At 41.1% G+C, this 22,427-nt stretch overlaps 1 protein-coding gene across 3 annotated transcripts in view; it reads left to right on the forward strand.

The window, feature by feature from the left end:
- The window catches only part of Lekr1 (leucine, glutamate and lysine rich 1), a 186,615-nt gene that overhangs the window by 98,446 nt on the left and 65,742 nt on the right, over nt 1-22,427 (forward strand). For all 3 annotated transcript variants that reach the window (XM_037206641.1, XM_028888675.2, XM_028888676.2), the window contains one exon: nt 15,191-15,272. In XM_037206641.1, the coding sequence (XP_037062536.1) occupies nt 15,191-15,272 (82 nt within the window). The remainder of the gene's footprint in view (nt 1-15,190; nt 15,273-22,427) is intronic.

Raw genomic sequence — 22,427 nt, forward strand, 5'->3', positions numbered from 1 at the left:
GTGCTCTTACAGAGGACCTGGGTTCGATTCTCAACACCCACATGGCTGCTTACAACCATTGGTAACTCAAGTCCCAGGGGATTTGATGCTTTCTTCTGACCTCTGTGGGCACCAGGCATGCATGGTGTACATGCGTTCAGACAAAATACTCATACACATAAAATAATAAAGTAAATGCATCTAAAATTTTTTTCAAAAAAAGAAACTTTGGGGAGCCATTGAGATGTCTCAGAAGGTAAAAATACTTGCCATGAAGCCTATGGAATAGAGTTTGATTGTTGCAGGTTATAAGGTGGAATAAGAAAACCAAATCCACAAAATGTTCCCTTACCTCCACACATATGCTATGGCATACACAGCACCTGCCCAGCACACACACACACACACACACACACACACACACACACACACGCCCTTGAGGCCATTGGCAGCTGCTCCTTTTGTGCCCCTGATCCCGCCCCCACTCGGATCACTGTTGGATGCCTATCCTGGACATCTCTTACACTAGAGGCAGACAGCATGTGGTCCGTCTGTGTGCTAGCACAGGGTTTGTGTGTTTCATCCACACAGAACTGTGAGTAAATGCTGTGTTCCCTAACTCTCTAGCACAGTGGGGAAAGTCAGAGTGGTGTGGTTCAGCGAGGGAAAGAAAGACCGAAGCCAGCAGTCGGCATCTGCCTCCTATGCCTGTGCGTTTCTGCTACCAGCCCTCTGTTCAAGCCATTCACTTCCTTGACTTGATAATACATCTATAAGTGGGAATCTGGTCATTTTCATTACCTATTTCAAAGCATTAGGAGAAGAAAGGAGATAAAATGAGGTGCTGCCAGAAGAACTGCAAAAGTATACAATATTGAAGTAGTTGTTTCTGCTGTAACAGACTTAGGACTAATGGGTTAAAAATTCCTTAGATCATTCTAGTCACAAAACCCATCAGTCCTACTTTCTCTCATTCACAAGGTCCATTTGTCTCACTGATTTATCCTCTGGTCAGCCTTGGTTAGCTGAACAGTTGTCTGCCCACTCTTGGGCTTCGTGACTGAAGCAGGGAGTGGCTGTGACTCAATGGCAGTCATCTGCTGTGTGGAAGAAGGAGAATGTTAGGATTCTGCTGCCACTCCAGCTGCATGACTGCACGTGTGCAATTCAGTAGCTAAGTAAGGGGTCTTGCATCTCACGTCATCCGTGTGCTGCGTGATTGCACAAATGCATGCAGCGTGGTCACGCAATCAGCGCATGTGTGGTGGAGCTCCATAAGCCCACCTGTGCATGTGCAGGGGAATCCTTAAAAATCCGGACACAGACTCCTCCCCTCTCTTCTCTCTGTTCTCCCCCCCCCCTGCATATGTGTCTCCCCCAGGCCTGGTTACTCTCTTCTGTGTCCCGTCCCCCCCCCCCCCGTACTCCCCTCCCCATATAAAGCTCTGATACTGGGTTTTGTCGTGTTTCATGACCTTTTTGCCCAGTAACAGCGCCGCTTATATTTTTAAAACAACAGAGAAGGCTTTGAGCAGAGCTGGACTGTCACCTTACCTGCAAAGTGTAACTTTTCAGAGCCAGTGTGTTGTGGTACCTTGGCCAGCCTTTATGATTCCTTTGAATATTTGGCTTCCAGTTACAGTAAGGTAAACTTTACTCATAATAAAAGAGAAAGGTAGTGATTTCCTCCACTCCTTTGGATAACTGTGTAGATAAGCACTTCTTCACTGAGCTACATCCCCAGACCCCTGAAAAGCGCTGGTTTTATACTAGAAAGCTAAGGAAATGTACAGGCACTCATTTGTTTTAAATTGAGCATTCCTTTAAAGAGCAGCTTCATACTGGAATACTATAGATTGCTTGTTTCCATGTCCCAAAGTAGCACCTCACCTGCACGCAAACACACACACACACACACACACACACACACACACACACACAGAGTTTTTCCTGTTCTCTAGACAAGTTACAAGCCAGACGACTAGACTAAAACTCTTGAGAGTTCCTCTTTGAACAAGGCTGCCACTGAAGTGTGAAGTGTCTTGAGGGAGGAGTTTCTGGCACTGAAGTCTGAGCAGATTACATTTGTCCCTTTGCTTCCGACACTGGGCTTTCATTTGAAGGTGATCTCTGTTCTGTATGTTTCTCCATTGTAGGAATGTCTGGATCTTGAGGAATTTTCTTCAAGGATCATCAGTAATCCTCAGGATAGATGTGTCTCCTTCCTTCCTCATTTTTCTCCCTCAAAGTAGTTGTAATTCTGGTGTATTCCTAGGTTGTTTCCCCCTTTGCCATTTCATACCTCTGTCCCCATTCTTCACCTCCAGCATAGTTCCCTCTTCTGGGCCCGGATCATATCCTTCCTGCTGTCTCTGCCTTTTCCTTAGCTACATCATGTCCGTCATTTCTTTCCCACCAGCTAATTGCTAATTGGGTTTCCTGTTCTGTTGGTGTGATAAAATTCTCTGACAAGAGCAGCCTAAGGAAGACAGGGTTTATTTTAATTTATTTTAATTCACAGTTCCAGGTTACAGCCCATTGTACCAGGGAGGGCTTGGGAGAACTGGTGAAATTACATCACAGTGAAGAGGAGAAAGGAATGAGCTAACACATGCATGCCTATGCCAGCTTCTTTCTCCACTCAAGCACCTCAAGACACTCCCATCCCCCCCTAGGGAATGGTGAAACCCTCAGTGGGCAAGGCTTCCCGAAACACAGGCAGGTTATGGGGTGAATTAGAAGGTAGCTTAATGTTAAGGCACTTTAATATGATGGTTTTGTTTCCTATTACCAAAATAAGCCATGTTCACTGTTAATGAAATAAATCATTCAGATACAATTATGAGCATTTCATATGTATCTTTCTTGACATACACATATATAAGTATAAATCATAGTTTTATAATAGCCACCATTTTCTCTGTTATGCAATCTTTCCATGTCAAAACTATTGATAAAATTTATTCTGTTCTTTCAAAATTTTATTTATATTTTTATAGATTCATTTATATGTGTATGAATATTTTGCCTGCTTGTGTGTCTGTACCATGTGCATGCCTGATGCCCTTGAAGGTCAGAAAAGGGTATTGAATTCCCCTGGAACTGGAGTTGTGAGCTGCCATATGGATGCTGGGAACTGAACTTGAGTTTTCTGCAAAAGCAGCAAAGTGCTCATAACTGATCATCCACCTCACCTGTCCCTTTTAGAGACAGTCTTAATGTAGCCTTGGATGCTCTGAAACTCCCTATGTAGACCAAGCTAGCCTCAAACTCAGAGATCTACCTCCCAGACGCTATTCTGTTCTCTAGATAAATCATAATTTTCTTACTCTTACCCTGTTACTAGACAGTTATCTTCCTTTTTTTCTATCAAAATCATGTCAAGTTTTATTATACCTAATTTTTACATATCTGAGTATTGCCCAAGAATATCTTCATACTTAAAATGGTAGCAAAAGTAATTTTTGCTTTTTTTTTTTTACTTTATATATTTGTGTGACAGACTTTATTTTAGAACGCAGCTAGCTCAGAGAAGTTCTGTGGCCTGAAAATCCTGTTTGGAAAAGTGCTTCTAGTCCTTTGCCTGTTTGACTAATACCTGAGCACAAGGAGAAAGGAGCAAAGAAAGAACTGTGCCCCGGTCATCTGAAGATGCATGGCGCCTTGCTCATGCTTTGCCATAAAGTTAGTCCTCCCAAAGTATCTGCTCATGCTTTGCCATAAAGTTAGTCCTCCCAAAGGATCCACTCATGCTTTGTCATCAAGTTAGTCCTCCCAAAGGAATCCGTGTAAATACTTTGATCATGAAACATGAATTCATTCAAGTAATTGAATGACTGTTGGGACGTGTCTGCAGCTGTAGGACTAAGCTCTGTCTTACACTCATTATCAACTCTGCTTCTGTTTTTTATGCTATGAGTGTCTTCGGGTAATATTCTGCTCACTTCTCCATAGTACATGGAATCTCAAAGTGGTTTTAATTTGCATTTCTCTGTTGGCAAAGGATATTGAACTTCTTTTTCATATTTCTTCTGAGAACTTTCTATTCAACTTATTAGGCCCATATTTTAGAATATTTGAAAGTTGGTGTTTTCATTTTTGCAGTTTGTACATTTCAGATATTAATACCTTTCCACTAAGTGGTGTATAGTCAACAAAAGTTTCATCTCATTCTTTGGGCACCTCGTCACTCTGCTGATTGTGTCCTTTGCTCTGAAAGGCTTTTAAATTTCGTGCAATCCATTTGTCAACTCTTGGGGCTTATTTCCTGTGCTGTTGGAGTCATTTCTCAGAGCCCCTGCCCAGGTCCACATCTACTGATACCTTCTAGCAGGTCTTAAAATCTTTGATTGGTTTCACATTGAATCTTCCATGCAGAGTGAAAGTTGGGGATCTAATTTCATTCTTCTGCATGTGAATGTCCAGTTTCTCCAATGCTGTTTATTGAAGACTTTCCCCTTCAATTGTCAAAGTTGCCACAGATTAGATGGCTATGTCTTTGAGGGCTTATTTCTGAGTCCTCTCTGTGTTCCACTGTCTGTCTGTGTGTTTCCTCCAGCATTGTTCCTCTGCTTAGAATCTTCTTGGGTCTTTTCTTACCTCTTTCCTCACAAGTAACTTCTGTGGACTCTCTTGCTGTTGGTGTCTGGCTTTATTCTACCATGGCCTGATATGATACAAGGAATTATTTCACTTCATTTGTATTTGTACTTTATCTCTTCTGACTCATTGTGATTTGAAATCTACTTTTTCAGGTATCAAAATAGCTGTGTCAAGTTGGTTGAAGCTTCCATTTGGTGGTTTTATTTCTGTCCTTCAATTTTTTCCCATTTATTAGAAATAGATTGTTTTCTTACATAATATATTCTGATTATTATTTCTTCTCATCTGCTTCTTCAACCTCCTCCTCACCTCCTCTTCTATTCAGATCCACCCCTTTCTGTCTTTCATTAGAAAACAACAATACTAATAAAATAAAATAAGATAAAGCAAAAACTAACACATCAGGATTAGACAAAACCAACAGAAGGAAAAGAGCCCAAGAGACAGCAAAAGAAACAGAGACCCACTCATTTACACACTCAGGAATCCCATAAAAACATTAAACTAGAGACCATAATATGTATACAAAGGACCTGTAGGGTAAAAAAGAGAGAAGGAAAAATACATTAATAAAAATGAAAAAATAATAAGATAAAATTAAAACAAACCACACAGGAAGAGCCCTGACATGACAAGGAACTTGCAAAGATACCGCTGAGTTCATTTCCTGTTGGGCATGCAGCCTATTCTTAAGAGTAGTTTGTTTCTCTAGTGACTCTCTGTTGGAGGAAACTTCAGTTTTCATTTGCAAATGGTTATCAATTGGAGAGTATTTCTAGGTTAGAGATGGGGGCATGCATTCCCTTTTCCTTTCAGCTGTGGGACCGCAACTAGTGCAGTCCTGTGTAGGCCTGATGCATGTTGCCTCAGTCTCTGTGAGTTCATATGTGAATAGATCCTGGTGATTTAGAAGGCCTTGTTTCCTTGGTGTCCTCAATCCCCTCTGGCTGTTACACTCTTTCCATCTCATCTTCCTCAGGGTTCCCTGAGCCATGAGGGGAGGGATGTGATAGCAACATCTCATTTAGGGCTTAGAGTGTTCTAAAGTCCCTCACTCTCTGCATAATGAGTGTCTGGCTGTGGGTCTCTGTTTTTGTTCCCATCTGTTGTAGGAAAAAGCTTCTCTGATGATGGCTGAGCAAGGAATTGATCTATGAGTACAGCAGAATGCCATTAGAAGTCCCTTTATTTTTTAAGTTCTTAGAACAGTAGTATTTGGTTTTACCCTAGGTCTAGTGTCAGGTTCTTGGTTACCCAAGCAGAGTCAGGTATGGGTTCCATCTAATGGAATGAGCCTTAAGTCAATCCAGATATTAGTTGATTACTCCTACAAGCTTTGTGCCACCATAACACTAGCATACCATGCAGGCAGGACACTGTTGTCCATCCAATGGTTTGTGGCTGGCTTGGTTTTTACATTTCTCTTTTGGTAGTGTACAGAGCACCTTCCTGTACCAAAGATGCTAGAACACAGGGGTGAAGGCTCCATGCAGGCACCAGCTGGACTTCTCCATGTTCACTGAGTGGTGTAGGTGTTGTCTTCAGCAATGGGGCCTTGCCATCAGTTTGTGGAAAGCAACCTATAGTCTTGGCAACAGACTGAGTTTTGGGGGGTTCCTATGGGACCTCTTTGCCTAACAACCCAATTATCTGTGACCCAGTCCTGAGACCAGAAGCTTCATTTGGTGACAAGAGATGGCTAGCTGGGGCTCTGTCTCCCCCATTATTTGGTGATTTCATTTAGAACATATATGTCTATATTTTAGAAAGCTTCTACTGTATTAAGTTTCTGAACCACTCCTTAAATGGTCCTTAATTTTATCTGTCTCTTGCTATATTCCCTTTCTCATCCTCTTCTTCACTCCTCCTATCCAACTGATCCTCTTATCACAGTCCCCTCAACACCCCCCTATCCATCCATAACTATCTATTCTATTTCTCTTTCCTAGGGAGATCTATCTGTGCCCCGACCCCAGTCCTTTATTCTATACCTACCTCTATGGTTCTACAGATTGTAGCTTTATTATCATAGACTTAATAGCTAATATCCACATATAAGTGGATACATAGCATATTTGTCTTTCTGGGTATGGGATACCTCACTCAGGATGATTTTTTTCTAGTTCCATCCATGTTCCTGAGAATTTCACTTCCAGGCCCTCTGACTTTTTGAGTCTCCATGGAGAAGTCAAGATTTGTCCTAATAGGTCTGTCATATGTTACTTGGTTTTTCTCCCTTATAACTTAGAACTGTTGTGGAATATTATTTTAAAATGTATTGCATTTTTTCCTACTGCTTTTGTTAACAATGCAAAGATGTGTTAAATTTGTTTGATTAAATAAAATTAACATGTGAGCAGGAGGCTGAGTCAGGAAGTAGCTGACAGGAAGTGATAGGGAGGAACCACATGTAGGTAGAGTTCTTAAGTGGGGACTAAGCAGAAGGACAGTTGGGTTTTTTGGAAGATGCCAGCAAAGGGAGAAAGCTAACTACTTGCCATTCAGCTTCTCTGAGCAAGCAGAATTCTACTTCAACCTTTGAATTGTGAGTTCTTTAGAGGGATAGAGATCTAGATAAAGTTTCCCTTAGTAGCTTTGGAAGAGTCGGTGCCTGAGGGAACAGAATCCCCTCAGGCTGCAGCCCTTTGGCCAAACCACTGCTGATAGGAGTGGAGGTGCAGTCTCTGATTAAGACACAGCCTTTGCTTAAGGGGCAGCCACTGTAAATAATAATAATAATAATAATAATAATAATAATAATAATAATAAACAGTTGACAACAATTTAGCATTCTTTTTTTGTTCTGTATGTTTAGTGTTATGTGCTGAGTGGCGCTTTCTTTTCTGGTCTAGTCTATTTGGTGTTCTCTACGATTCCTGTATTTTGATAGGCATCTCATTCTTTAGGTTATGGAAATTTTCTTCTATGATTTTGTTGAAAATATTTTGTCTGGGGGCTGGAGAGATGGTTTAGATCTTAAGAGCACTGGCTACTCTTCTGAAGATCCTGAGTTCAATTCCCAGCAACTACATGGTGGCTCACAACCATCTATAATGGGATCTGGTGCATTCTTCTGGCCTGCAGGCAAACACTCTAGCAGGATGCTGTGTGCATAGTAAATAAATAAGTAAATCTAAAAAAAAAAAAAAAAAAAAAAAAAAAAAAAAAAAAAAAAAAAGACAAGGAAAAAAATTTTATCTGTCTTTGACCTGGATTTCTTCTTCTTCTATTCCTATTCATAGATTTGGTCTTTTCATGTTGTCCCAGATTTCCTGGATGTTTTATGCTAGGAGTTTTTAGATTTAATATTTTCTTTGATGGAGGTATCCATCTTTTTATTCTATTGTGTTTTCAATGCCTGAAATTCTCTCTTCCCTCTCTTATATTTTGCTGCTGAGACTTGCCTCTGAGGTTCCTGTTCAAGTTCCTAAATTCTTTATTTGTAGATTTCCCTCACTTTGGGTTTTCTCCATTGATTCTATTTCCCTTTTAGGGTCTTGACTGTTTGATTCATTTTCTCTTTAAGGGCCTCTATCATATTCATAAAGACTATTTTAAGGGCTTTTTATTGTGCTTCAGCTATGTGGCAATACTGAGGACCTATCATGGTAAAGCTACTGGACTCTAGTAGAGACATACTGTCCTGGCTGTTTATTGTTTGTGTTTTTATACTTGCCTGCAGGCATCTGAGTTTGGGAAGTTTGTACTTCTAGTTACTAATTACTGGTCTTGTCTTTGTTGGGTGAGTCCCTTGGTTCCTGTTGGCCTTCCTGGTTCTTAGGGGAGAGTGGTGGCTGTGTGTTGCCTGGTAGGAAATTCTTCTGGGATCCTGATAGGGATGGCCACGGGGATTCCAGGTCAAATTTGTTCCTAGGTATTGGGAGCTGACACTTGGGAATAGGGATGGGGTAGGAGGGGAGGTTTGAGGGGTCCATAGGAGAAATAAAAGCAGGGTGTTTGACCAAGATATACTTAGTCCCCTGGGAATGGGGGCAGAGAGTGAGGAAGAGACCTTAGCAAGTGATCTGCTACAGAGCTGGGGATGAGACTGGGGGACTGGATATGGAGGAACAGAGGAAGAAGGAAGGCTTGGAGCCCTCCTACCTGATTCACTGCCTATATCGTGCTTGGTGGGTGGGCTTCTCAGCAAAAGCCTACTGGAGTTGGCAGCTTGGATAACAGAATGAGTTGGGAGGAAGATTGGAGAAGATCTGCCTCATCTGCCGGAGATGGGGGAAGAGAATGGAAGAGGCTGCAGCTGGTGGTCTGCTACAAAGATGGGGTGAGACAGAGGGAGAATCAGAGTGGTAAAGATTTACAGTTAGGCCACTTGCTTCCCTGGCCCGAGTGCCTGCTGGGGACTGGGAAAAAGTGATGAGTGGGGGAAGAGCTTGGAAGGGAAGATCTTTGGGAAGCACTGGTGATGGGGAAGGGAGGCTGCAGCAGGTGGTCTGCTGTGGAGCTGGGAGGAGACTGGGGAGTTGGTTGGATTGGAGGAGCTGAGGGAGAGTGAAGTTCTCAGTTAGCCGACCTGCTTCTGGCGGCTGCAGTGTGTTCTCTGACTTTGTAATGTGCTTTCTGCTATGTGTCCCCATCCCCTTGGTTGACTCTTCAGTTTCCCTTCTGTTCTTTTTCAATACCTCATTTCCTTACCGAGTTTTTCCTCCAGGGTTTTAAAATTTTCCCCTCAAACTATAGATTGCTTTTCTTTTCTTTGCTAACATTATCTTACTACATGAATTTATTTTTTCTTCCTTCATCTGTTAATTTGAGTCTTCTTTGTGGTCATTGGTCCTTTTTAAAAATAGACCATTTTTCTTGCATTTTGCCAATCTTATTTTTCTTACGGTTAACTTTGGTCTCCGGTGTTGTCCTATCTGCGGGCTTTTCTGTGCCTGCGGCTCTGTGGGTAGAGAAGACCTGCCCCCTCAGCCCGCTCACACTTACCCTTGTCACTTGCGGGACTCTTCTTAGCGGTGCCTGTTAGCGGCCCACAGGACCGCACCTGATTCAGCAGTGTGCCGCTTTGTTCCCACAGTGTCACTGTCCTTCCCAGGCTGTCCACTCCAGGACACTGGTGGAGAGTCTGTTTGCCATCTACTTCACACCTGGGCCTCTGTCTCCACAGCCTGCACTGCTTCTGCGGTCTGGAGATCCGCTGTGTCCTGGCCCTGGGCACGTCGCAACAACCTCGTCAGTCCTTTTCCTCTTTGCTGTTCTTTATCCTCATTTCATTGATGCCGGCCAAACGGAGTTCTTTAAACCCAGGCAATTTGTGTAATTCTTAAAAAACACCAGCAAGAAATGTAGTTTTTTATAAACCTCATATAAGGGACGGGTTATAAGTCATACTTTAAATTCTAGCATAGATGCCTTCTGGAATGATCCTACTTGAATACAGATGCACATGTCTCAGTATCACCTGTCTTCAAAACAAAACAAACACCCTTCCTTCCTTGTTAGTGTTTTTCCCTGCAACTACAGTTACTTCTCCATTTCCCATCCACAGGATCAAACAGTGGTTTTTATCTGCTCTTTCGACCTCATTTGGTCCCTCCCTACGACAGGTTTTCTTCTCCTCTGTCCTTTGCTTTCTTTTGTACCCTGGATGCACAGAACAGAATTGATTAGTCTTCGTGACATAGAAGATACTCACTTGTGACTCCTGTAAGCAGTGGTTCTAAACCTGTGGATCATGACCCCGCTGGGGTCGAATACAGATAGCTTGTATATCAGATATTTACATTACAATTCATGACAGTAGCAAAATGACAGTTATGAATTATAGTTAGCAACAAAAATAATTTTGTGGTTGGGATCACCACAACATGAGGAACTGTATTAAGTGGTCACAACATTAGGAAGGTTGAGAACCACTGTTTTAAACAATATGGATCCATAAAAACTTTGAAACACAGAAAAAATAATGTAACAAATGTGTGTGATCCCATTACTTGTAATTAACAAATGTTAACATTTTACCCTAGTTCCCCAGGAAATTAATAAAGAAAAGAAACTAAATAGAGTCCCCAGTTTTAGCCCTTTTTTAAGAAGATGGTCACCAGTGACCCCGTGTCCACGTGTAAGAACAAGGTCCTTGGGTGGGAAGTGATGAACTGCAGATCAGAAATTGGAGGAGGTGACTGTAACTTACTCCAGCACAGCAATCACTGTCACTTAGGCAACACTCATGTGCCCATCATTGCTCTCCTTCTGTGCACATATGAAGTCACTGAAGGCTGGAAGAGCCCTGTGCTGAGTGCCTGGAACCAGACGGCCTGGAAGAGGCAGGGTGTGAAGGCTGGGTGTGTGGCTTTAGAACTTGTGCACAGCACCTCTGAACTGTCCAGTGTTAACTGTGTTAGAAGGTTCAAAGGTGGTTTGGGATTCCTTATCTCTAACATTAAAGAAAGGACAGCCATGGGGTACTTTATGTTGAAATTTGTTTTTTGTGTTGAGACAAGTAATTTCTGCTGCTCAGAATCACCAGTGAGGTCACCTTAACCCTTTGGCATTGCAACTGTCAAGTCAAACTAGAAATCTTAACTATTTTACCCTGTGTCTCTGTATGTCCATATGCCTGCTGTTCTTCTGCCTTGCTACATGAACCTTGGGCTAGAGATTTTCCTCCCAATAGGACTTCGGACAAAAATTTAAGATTGTGTGTGTTTTCCTTATTAGGAGTTTTTTAGTTGAAACTTCTTCTTTCTACCCTTCGAGGTGTATTTATTGTTTTCTCTGATATTGTCTTATGCCTATTATTATGCCTTCCAAGTGAGTATTAAAGCTTTCTATCTTCCTATAAGATAGTTAACCGTGAATACCTTTGTGTGTGCAGTTTCTCAAAGCCTTTCAGAATCACAGGATTCTTTCAAATCCTAATTACTGCAAATCTGCTGTTTGTGTAATGCTATCCGGCCAGCAGCTGCTTCGTATGAAGAGAGACTAAGAGCTCTTTTTGGTTTTGTTCATTTAAAATCATTTGCTTCGTATTTAATATCTGCAGAGAACGCAGTCACATCACAGTAGAATGTGCTGTTGTGAATTTTGGATTGTTTCCATGGGTTCCGCCTTACATCTGCATGGTGTTTAAAGCCAATGCTTCCTTTCTCTTCGCAGTCATTCAGGGCCTCTTGCCTCATAATCCAATGTCATGCTGAATGACAGAAAATTGAAGTTGAATTTATTTGACTATAGAGAAGGACTGCACAGAACAATACACTTATTTAAGAACTCCTTGCCTCAGAAACTGAAGGAGCTGTTTTGTGCAGGTGGCTTAGACTCTCTGCTGCTTATCCTGACTATGTTCCTTTATTTATTAAAGACAGGAACTGGGCATTCTGCTTCTGAAAACAAAGGGCCCTGCTATCTGCGAGAACCTTTAATAAGCCTGTGTGATGCTTACACATCATTCAGAACCAGAGAGACACATCCTATGTTTTTGTTTTTTAAAATAATCCTTAGGACTTCCTGATTATAAAAAATACTACCAAAAAATGAAAAGCAGCCATGAAAATATATGAATCAACTCCCAATAACACACCAGGGGGCTTTTTACATTGTGAGTTATTTGTAATGAATTGTGTTTCCTCAGCTCTAGGTGATCTCTTTTCTCCTTAAATAAAATACTTTCGTGATTAGCACTGCTTATATTTTTCTTTCTGTTTACTTGGTGCAACAACCTTCATGGGTTCTTGTTTTACAAGGTGAAACACTTATTTACTTTACCGATATTCAGAGCTGTTTTAAGACATGTGGCAAACAGTCATGGGACAGTGTTTCCTCTGCTGGTTCTGCACTATGACCCAAAGGCTCACCTATGTTTGTCCTGAAAGTGAGAAGAGAAGAGAAAACGTGGTAAAGAGCCACAGAAGTTCACCAGCTCTGTCATTACTCATGCATAGGGTCCTTGGCATGCTTTGTCTCAGTGGGAACCTGGTAAATTCTGGAACTCTGGCACATCTGTATATTCAAGTGTGAGCCTTAGAATACTTTTTAATGTTACCAGAGTGAGCTTGAATTAGTGGCTATTTTCAGCATCTACTATTCTACTAACTCTCAGGTAATTGAGAATTAATTACATAAAATGTACATACAAAGTAACAGTTCTTTGGGGATTTATTTTAAAGTTAATCAGTTTTAACTATAGCCACACTTAGAAATAATACGAAATTTATCCCATGGGCTCAGATCCATGCTTAATCTAGTTTATGATTCTATCCTGACAGAAGTACAAAGAGCATTCAACAAGAAAGCAAACTTGTCCTCAGTGTTGTCAGCTCCATAAAATTAGTCACAAGGACACCATGTCTTTCTAGCTTTCGTTAGTAAAACAATATTTCTTATTTTGTAAAGTGTATCTCCTTAGAAGTCCAGAGACTACAGCTGGTCCAGACACCACTCACAACACTTCTCTGACAAATATACTGTTCACTTGTGGCTTTATGTTTCCAGAGTCATTGTGGGCAAGAAAGACTTTAAGGCTCAGGCAGGACTCGGTGTGAGCCACTGAATCACGACATGGCTTGCTGAGTGAACTTTAGGAAGCCAATTACTTTCCTCTTTCCTCTTTCCTCTTTGCACTTGGAAAAACCAAAATACCTGCTTCCTCCTCTGGTAACTGTGCCACAAATGAAATAAGGCAGAGCAAGGCTCCATGCTCGGCACTTGGACATAGGATGCCCTCAGTGAACACCTGGTCCTGCCTCTTCATTCTCCAGAGACTGCGTCAAAACCTGCCGGCCGGCAGCATGTCTGACCCATAGGAGCTTAAGAACACAGTGACATGGTGCAGACCGTTCAAAATAAGGCTTCCGGGCTTTGAAAGATTTTTACCAAAAAGTATATTTCCTATTATTTTCTCTTCCATTAATGGGAAAAACTGTACCCTGAAAATATCATTAGTAAGTCAGGAATTGAATCTTGTTTTGAGGGGTCTTCCCCTCAGCAGACTTAAACATCTTCAGAAAGTTTAGCAGCTAGCTGATTGATTTTCTGATTTCAAGAATAGGACAATGGACCCAGAGAGGATCTCTCTCTCTCTCTCTCTCCTTCCCTTCCTCCCTTCTCCCCCTCTCTCATTCTTCATTTGAAAAATGAGACAGTTCGAACCTGTCTGGCATTTTGAAGGGATAAAGTTAAATAATGCATGTGAGGAGACGTCGGTCAAAGCAAACAGACATTTCATTAGCTAGGTGGTGAACTTTAAGGACTATTGTGCAGCATGGTCATTATTAGTTAATAACATCATCAAATAATTTTAAGGGTAAATTTGAAGTGTTCACACCTCAAAAAAATAAGAACTGGTGTAGTACATGGTTTAATAATAAGCATGACTTATTCCATATTGTATCCATGTTTCAAAATATGATGTACATGATAGACACAAAATTTTATATGTTCATTAAAATAATTAAAAATAATGTATTTGAAAACACTGAGATAAAAAAAGGTTTTAATATAAATGCCTGGTAAATCTTTATGAGAACATTTGTTTAGAATGAATTTGCTTCTGATTTGAGAAATTAGCCCATTGTTTAAAAAAAAAGAGATAAAAAAATGTTGAAGATTAACAGAAGTTTGGTGATGTGCTTTTTATGGTGCTGCATAAAAAATTTCAAGTTTACTATTAAAAATAGGTTAAGCCGGGCGTTGGTGGCACATGCCTTTAATCCCAGCACTCGGGAGGCAGAGGCAGGCGGATCTCTGTGAGTTCGAGGCCAGCCTGGGCTACCAAGTGAGCTCCAGGAAAGGCGCAAAGCTACACAGAGAAACCCTGTCTCGAAAAACCAAAAAAAAAAAAAAAAAAAAAAAAAAAAAGGTTAAAAGTAGGATATTAAAACACTTCAGGTGGCTAGAACATAAAAACTTTACAATTCCCTTGTTTTGAATGTCTTTTTTCTGTATAAACTGTTAAGTCCATTTTGTGTAGTCTCCTTTCATACCTTAAATGATTTCCAGAGTGTTAAATACCCACAGGCTATCCGTGGAGTGGCGTTCAGACCATACTCTCACAGTTGCCTAGCGCCAGGACTCTGGTTAAGACAAAACTCTATACACATTACACATGGCTTCTTGAATAACTCTCTCCAAATACTTCCTTAATTTCCTAGATGAAGACTATGTGGAAGCCAATTTTCCAAAGTAGTCTCTTGTCTTTTAAAGTTATTAAAATGCCTTTTAGATACTACTCAGAGTTAACAAACTCTCAAACATGCACCTGGCATATGATTTGTCTATTTCATTTCTACCCAGAAGACTCAGTTGGTTTGGGAACAGAAAAGGGAGCTCAGAGAGCCAAACATTTTAAGAAGTAAGCCAAATGATCAGAAATGTCTGGAGTGTGCCAGCCACACAAATTTCCTTTGAAAACACTAGAAAGGTTAGCTTGTTAGGTGTCTATAAATTAGCATGAAGGTAAGGAGAGAAAGGGCCAGACATATGAGGTATATGGAGTGTTGTGTGAACCATGAGCATGTTGCATAGAACCATACAGGCAATGTTCTTTGTGTTGCTCTTTGGAAACTAAACGGAAACTTCAGAAGAGTTTGGTTTAGTTTGTGGAAAACCGCGACCCTGGTATACTAAGGAGCATGCTGTGTCGTTTCAGACCTACAGTGTCAAGTAGATGCCCTTGGGTTGAGACTTCAGAAGACAGTGATGGAGCTGGACAGCTGTAAAGAGACGCTCATGTAAGGTGCAATATTAAACAGCTCTAAGAGGGGCTTGCCCATCGATGTGTCCCAAAACAAAGACTTTGGAAAGACCCAGTGTGTCGTCTTTGGGCAATGGTTGTGTAGGTGATGGTCTGCTGTGGCTTCTCTTGGCTCTCTTGTGGCCTACATTAAATATTAAAGGACCTGTCACCATTTTATCTCAGTGAGGTATAGAACTTATGAGTCCCCCAGTATAGAGTTGTTTCTCAGCCTATTGGCTATAATCAAGTATATAAGTTACCTAGCATATCAGTGATTTCTCTAGATGTTCAGATGAAGTAATTATCTCATTTTTTCCCCTTGTATTCATTTCTTTACTGTCTACAATATTTAAATTTTCTGAATTGTTATTTCTTAAAATATCTAATTTTAAATTCAAAACAGAGTGCTTTTGAAATGTTGACTATGTTTTATGAAAATGAGAAAGAATCATTGGAAAGCAAATGATAAGAAAATGACCTTAAAACACGTTCAGAGGTGGGAAAATGCTCAGTGGATCAGGCACTTACTGTGTGAAATCCTGTGTTTTGGATACCCAGAACCCACTTAAAGTGAGGCATGTAGCACCTGTCTATGACCTCAGTGTTTCTGTGATAAGATGGGAGCCAGAGGGAGGAGAACCTCTGGAAGCCATCGCCAGCCTGGCGTTAGCAAAGGCCAGAACAGAGACCCTATCTCAAACATGTGCCCCATGGCATATACATGGCACACATATGCCTCTACACACACAGAGACCCTATCTTAAACATGTGCCCCATGGTACATACATGCCTCTACACACACATGCCTCTACACACACAGAGACCCTATCTCAAATATGATGGAAGACAAAGACCTGTACATGGGCCCCATGATATACTCCTGCCTCTACACATACAGAGGTTTGCATTATACACAGAGAGGGGGAAGAGGAAGAAAGAGAGATAGAGAGGAAGAGAGAGAGGGGAGGAGAGAGGAAGAAAGAGAGAGAGGAAGAAAGAAAGAGAGATGCATCATACACTATAAAAATTACCCAGAAAAGTATTTGTTTTAAAAATTAATTTATTACAGGAATTTGAAAGACTACTTTACATAAACATGGTATATCTATAATTTTAATGCTAAAATAAAATGCAAATGATCTTTGAAAATAAAATACACCATTCTGTTTCTTGATGTATAATCTGGGAGCTCTGGTTTCAGTTCCTGTTCAGTTCACAAGGCTCAGCCTCATAAATATAAATATTTAGGATGCTTAGCGACCAAATGTTTGTGTTGACCATGGCTGTTCCTAAGAACAATGTGTTTAATCAAATACTGAACAACATAAAAAAGAACAAAGTCCAGAAATGTCCAATCAAATTAGTGGCTAGTTAGATTAGTTGTAGCAAGGATTTGGTTTTAGAAAAACAAGAAGTTAATAGAACAGTAAGTCCGGAGGTGTGGCTGCCTGTGTAGTACGCTGGGGTGAAGGGATGAAAAGACAGAGTTCTTGATGCTCTTCTTCCCCAGGCATGAAAGTAAGTTCTGGGAGATAAAAAACATGCAAAAGAGACAAGATGGCATTGCAAAACAAAAAAGAAAAGAATCCTTGTTCACTCTGTCTATATCAGAAGAGCTGTGTCCTTATGGAAATCTTGTGGAGAAAGCAGCCTCATCAGACCACAGCTATTGTGTGACATCTGCTCCTTTTGTTATTATCGTTATTGTTGTTGCTGTTACTGTGTATGTGTGTGTGTGTGTGTGTGTGCGCGCACGCATGCCATGGCACATGCATAGAAAGAAGTCAGAGAACAGCGTATGCGAGTCAGTCAGTTCCCTCCTTTCGTCATGTATGTCCCAGGGATTGAACTCAGGTCCTCAGGCTTAGAGTCCTGTGCCTTTACCTTGGACCATCTCACTGGCCCAGCATTCACTTCATGGAGCTCAGGAAGTGGTGGGGGAGGGAGACTGGAGAGATACTGCACTTTCAAGAGGACCCCAGTTTGGCTCCTAGTACTCCTATCAGGCAGCTCAGAACATCCTGTAACTCTAGATCCAGGGGATCCAGCTCCTCTGGACTCTGTGGGTACCTGTGCTCATCTGCACACACACACACACACACACACACACACACACACACACACTTTAAAATAAAATCTTTTTTTTTTTTTTTGGTTTTTTTTTTTGGTTTTTCGAGACAGGGTTTCTCTGTGTAGCTTTGCGCCTTTCCTGGAGCTCACTTGGTAGCCCAGGCTGGCCTCGAACTCACAGAGATTCGCCTGGCTCTGCCTCCCGAGTGCTGGGATTAAAGGCGTGCGCCACCACGCCCGGCTAAAATAAAATCTTAAAAAATTAAGTTGAGAAGCGGAGAGGTCACAGGCCAGGAATAGCACCTGGCCAAGCTGAGAGAGAATTTGTGATCATACCAGAATTTAGCTTATAGGTAGATTCTTGGAAAAGTAAGAGAGATGCCAAATGGAAGAAAAATAATAAAGCTTATTGGTTGCTACACAAACTGAGATTTTTTTTTTTCCAGAGTAACTTTGCACAGAATCCTTTGCATCTACCAGGAGCCGTTCCATTTAACATTAACACAAGCGCTCTGCTATTTTGTTAATTGTATTTTTATCACCTCTGTAACCTGGTACTGAGAAATGACAGGAGTCATGGCAGAGCGGAGCTGAGGAGGAAACATGCCACCTCATGACCGTCTGTCATACTGATGGCTCATAAGAGAATGGCCGTATGATTGCAGAAATGCCGCGCTGCTCGACCAGCTTACAGAAGTGCTGCTTCCCACCGCAGGAGACTGGCTTAGGGGAAGATCGGAGCGAGTACCTACCCACGTTCAGAAAATGTGGGTTATAAACGAGCCACTTAAAACGGCCCCTAGTGTTAGAGGCCGTGCTCTGCGCATGTCTGAACCCCGTTGTCCGTGCCCCACCTGCTTTCTGTTTCCGCCCTGCCGTAAATGGCCCGGGCGGGGAGCCCTGGGATCAAAGCCCGGCAGGCCTCACCGTGCTCAGAGGTCAGAAGGTCCCTGCAGATATTATTTTTGAAAAGGTTAGAACTGAATTTGTGTTTTGACCAATGATAAATTTGAAGTTGAAATAATTTACTCAAAAATCTGCTGTGCGGGGGCAGGAGAACTGGCTCAGCAGTTAAGAGCAGCTATTGCTCTTGCAAAGGACCAGGGTTCAGGTCTCCTCCCTACATGGTGCCTCACAACCATCTCTACTTTCAGTTCCAGGGGATCGAGTGCCCTCTCCTGACCTCTGAAGGACACTAGACACACAAGTCACATACACACATAATACTCCTACACATAAAATAAAATAAATGAGTCTAATGTTTTACAAAATCTGATTAATAATTTAGAGATTTTCTATACATACTCAAACCTCTTTGGGCTTTTAGAAGTTAGAAAATGGTGTAGGAGCTTCCTTTAAAATTTTAACCCTGACTTGTGGGTGCTGGGAATAGGAGTCACCTTTATTTATTCAATTTAATGTAATTCTTTTGTTGTTTAAATTGTTTTAGGGCTGAGGGTATAGTTAAATAGTAGAGAACCTGCCTTACATGTAGGAGGCCTTGAGCTTGATTCCTAGCACTATAAATTAAGTAAAACAAAAATAAAGAATAAAACATATGCTTTTAAAAATAGTTGGATATAGTTTTTGTTGTTGTTTTATCATGGGAGGAAGGAGCAGTCCATAAATGGAATTGGCTAGCTTTTCGGCTCTTTTGTGTGTTTAGCCTAGGCTAGCCTGGGACATGCCAGGTGGCAAAGAATGACCTTGACCTTCTGATCCTCCAGCTTCCATCTCCTAAGTGCCAAGTACTGGGATTACAGGCATGCTCAGTTTTATGTGGCGGGGGATAGAACCAGAGCCTCATGCATGTTAGGCCAGTGCTCTACCAACTGAGCCATATCCCCAGCATTGTCATGTGTTATAATTGACAAATGATTTTTATTTTGATCAGTTAGGAGGCTTTGGCTGCAGTCACTGAAGTGAATTAGTGACTGATTTGGTTGATCCAGAGGCTCAGCAATATTATCAAGGATTTTGATACTCCTGTGTGTTAGTTAGGGTTTTATTGCTGCGAAGAGATACCATGACCATGGCAACTCTTATAAAGGAAAACATCTAATTGGGTTCAGAGGTTTAGTCCATTATTGTCATAGTAGGAAGCATGACAGAATGCAGGCAGACATGGTTCTGGAGAAGGAGCTGAGAGTTCTACATCTGGATCCACAGGCAGCAGGAAGAGAGAGAGAGAGAGACACTGGGCCTAGCTGGGGCTTCTGAAACCCCAAAACCCACCCCCCAGTGACATACTTCCTCCAACAAGGCTACACCTCCAATATTTCCATTTCTGTGAGCCCATGGGGACCATTTTTATTCAGACCACTATTCCTGTCTCCTTCCTGCTGCCTTCAGCATTGGCTTCAACTAGATTATGGTCCCTTGTGCCTAGAATGTGGCTGTAGCCAATACTGTGGTAAATAAGGCTATCTAGTGGTAAAAGAACCTGCAGGCAATTCCCCAAACCACCAAACAGCCTTCTCCCCTTTTCTGTATGTCTGGAGCCCATTCCATCCTCTCTGTTAAATGAATTACTGGCAAGAGGAACTAGACTGCCAAAATGAGCCTTGACCTAGCAGTATCTATCTTGATGGATGATAACTGAGATTCTGAGACAAGGAAAATAACTGCAATGGATGTCACAAGGAAAGCAGCAGCATGTGCTCTGGAAGTCAGTTATAAAACTTTCTAGAAATTCTATCTTTATCATACTATCTACATAATTAAGGAAGGACCATACCAAAATAATAAAAGCTAAGAAGGCTGTGAAATGCAGTTTTATAGCTAGCCCTGGTGTTGCAGGCCTATAATTTTAGCTGCTCAAGAGATGAAGGCAGGATGATCACAAGTTAGAGTCATGCCTGGACAATGTGTGGAGAGCCAGGAACAAGCATCTTTTCACTGCAGGTGGGGAACGTACTATCAACCAAAGAAAGGATTCCATTAATGTCAAATTGGTGAAATGAGCTTTTTGGGGTTACTTTTAGGAGTAGAAAGGACTCAAAGACAGCTGCATCACCAAAAAATCTACCTCAGCATGAGTGACAGCTCACAAAAGCTGGAAACCTAGAGTACATTGCACAGCCTGCAGGCAGCTCAGTAGGTTGGAGAATATCTTTTCCAGGTAGCTAGGTTATCTGAGCTTCTTCTAGGTAGCTTAGTTGGTCTCTGCCTCTTCCAAGAGCTTAGCTGATGTACTAGTCAGGGTTCTATAAAGTAACAGAACTCACAGAATTAATCTTTCTATATATAGAAGGGGGTTTTTATTAGAATGACTTATAGGCTGTGGTCCAGCTAATCCCACATTGGCTGGCAGTGAACAAAGTGTTCAAGAACCCAGTAGCTGCTCAATACAGTGAGGTTGGATGTCTCAGCTAGTCTTCAGTATATGCTGGCATCCAGAAGAAGTAGGCTCTGATGCTAATGAAGGGATAGAATTGCTTGCAAAGAAAAAGGGCTTCCTTCTTCCATGCTTTATATAGCTTCCAGCAGAAGGTGTAACCCAGATTAAAGGTATGTCTTCCCACTTCAAGATCTGGATAAAAGGCTTGTGTCTTCCTACCTAAAAAAGGATCTCAATTAGAAGCAAATCTCCCTACTTCAGATTAAACAAAATTCCCTCACAGGTGTGCCCGCCATTTTTGGATTTTAGTTAATTCCAGATGTAGTCAAGTTAACAACCAAGAATAACCATCATAGCTGTTCTGCCTCTTTCAGGTAACTCAGCATGCATGTCTGAGAATGTCTTTCCATCATTATGGTTTATATACACTTAGGCAGGGAAGGTGCTGGTGAATCTGGTCAGTTTTAGGGACTTCCTGAATCTTTTAAGTTGTTTACTTCCAAAGCTTAACTAGTTTTCCTGAATGGTGGAATGTTTCACTTCCCTTTAGAACATCCTGTATCTTAAGGAACTTCTCTTCAAGATCGAATGCTTTATCTGGAAGGAAATTGCTATACAACAGTGGGCTACAGAGTGAGTTTAAGACTAGCCTGAACAACTTAACAAGACTGTGTATCAAAATAAAAAAATAGAAAAAGGGCTGAGGATAATGCACAGTGGTAAAAAAAAAAAAAACTTGCCTGTCATGCAAGATCCTAGGTATCATTTTTTAAATATGCATATGAGGATATGAAATATATTTGTATTACCTTCAAATAAATACTAACTGTATGCACATATATCAGGATATATATGTATATATATATATATATACACAGTATGTATATATTTATCAACATAAAGACAAGTAAATAAGACTACAAAAATGACTGCCATGAATGAGAATTATTCAGGAACTTCTGAAAGCTGATATATAGAGAGGACAACAAAAGAATTGACTCTATGAAGGCATGAACAAGAGGAAAGCCAGTTGTATATACTGGCAGTGGTAGGCATGAAACAGGCAGGGTCTTTCTCAGCACCCATTAGGAAGTCAAGGCCATGAGACCTAGTGAATCCTGGGGAGTTTGTAAAAACTCCTCTAGACACCCCCATTTGATGGGATCCATTTTGGCATATAATTTGGGGTAATCACATACCCTGCATTTTCTGAGGTTATATGAAGAGGAACAATTAAGCCAGATAACCCATCATCAAAAGCCTCCAGTCAGCCAAGATAGCGTTGCATGTAGAGACCAGAATCTGAGAGCCACAGCCAAGACAAAACTCACACCCGCAGCAGGTAGCAAACTGCCCCTTCACCTCACCTCCAAAAATAAACAGAATTGTAAGGCTAAGTATGAACACAACAGAAACTAAGTGTATGGCAAAAACTCTTCTAAGCCCCATCCCACCCCTCAAAGTGACTAAGAGTTCGGGAAGTAAACCTTTAACACCTTAAGAAATTCAAATTAGCAGACAGAAGATATCAAAGTTATAATTGATATCCACTAAGTATATTCAGAATTATGTCTATCAAAGAAAAAATAATAATTATTATGAAAAACAAACTATTAGGAATTGAGAAATTAAACATGGGACCATAAAATTATCCTTTTCATGTTAAATATGAATGCACACACTTGACATTGGTTTAAATGAACTGAATAAATAATTGTTAGAATTATTTACAGTTCTCTG

Source organism: Peromyscus leucopus, chromosome 6 (assembly GCF_004664715.2).
Source record: "Peromyscus leucopus breed LL Stock chromosome 6, UCI_PerLeu_2.1, whole genome shotgun sequence".
NCBI lineage: Eukaryota > Metazoa > Chordata > Mammalia > Rodentia > Cricetidae > Peromyscus > Peromyscus leucopus.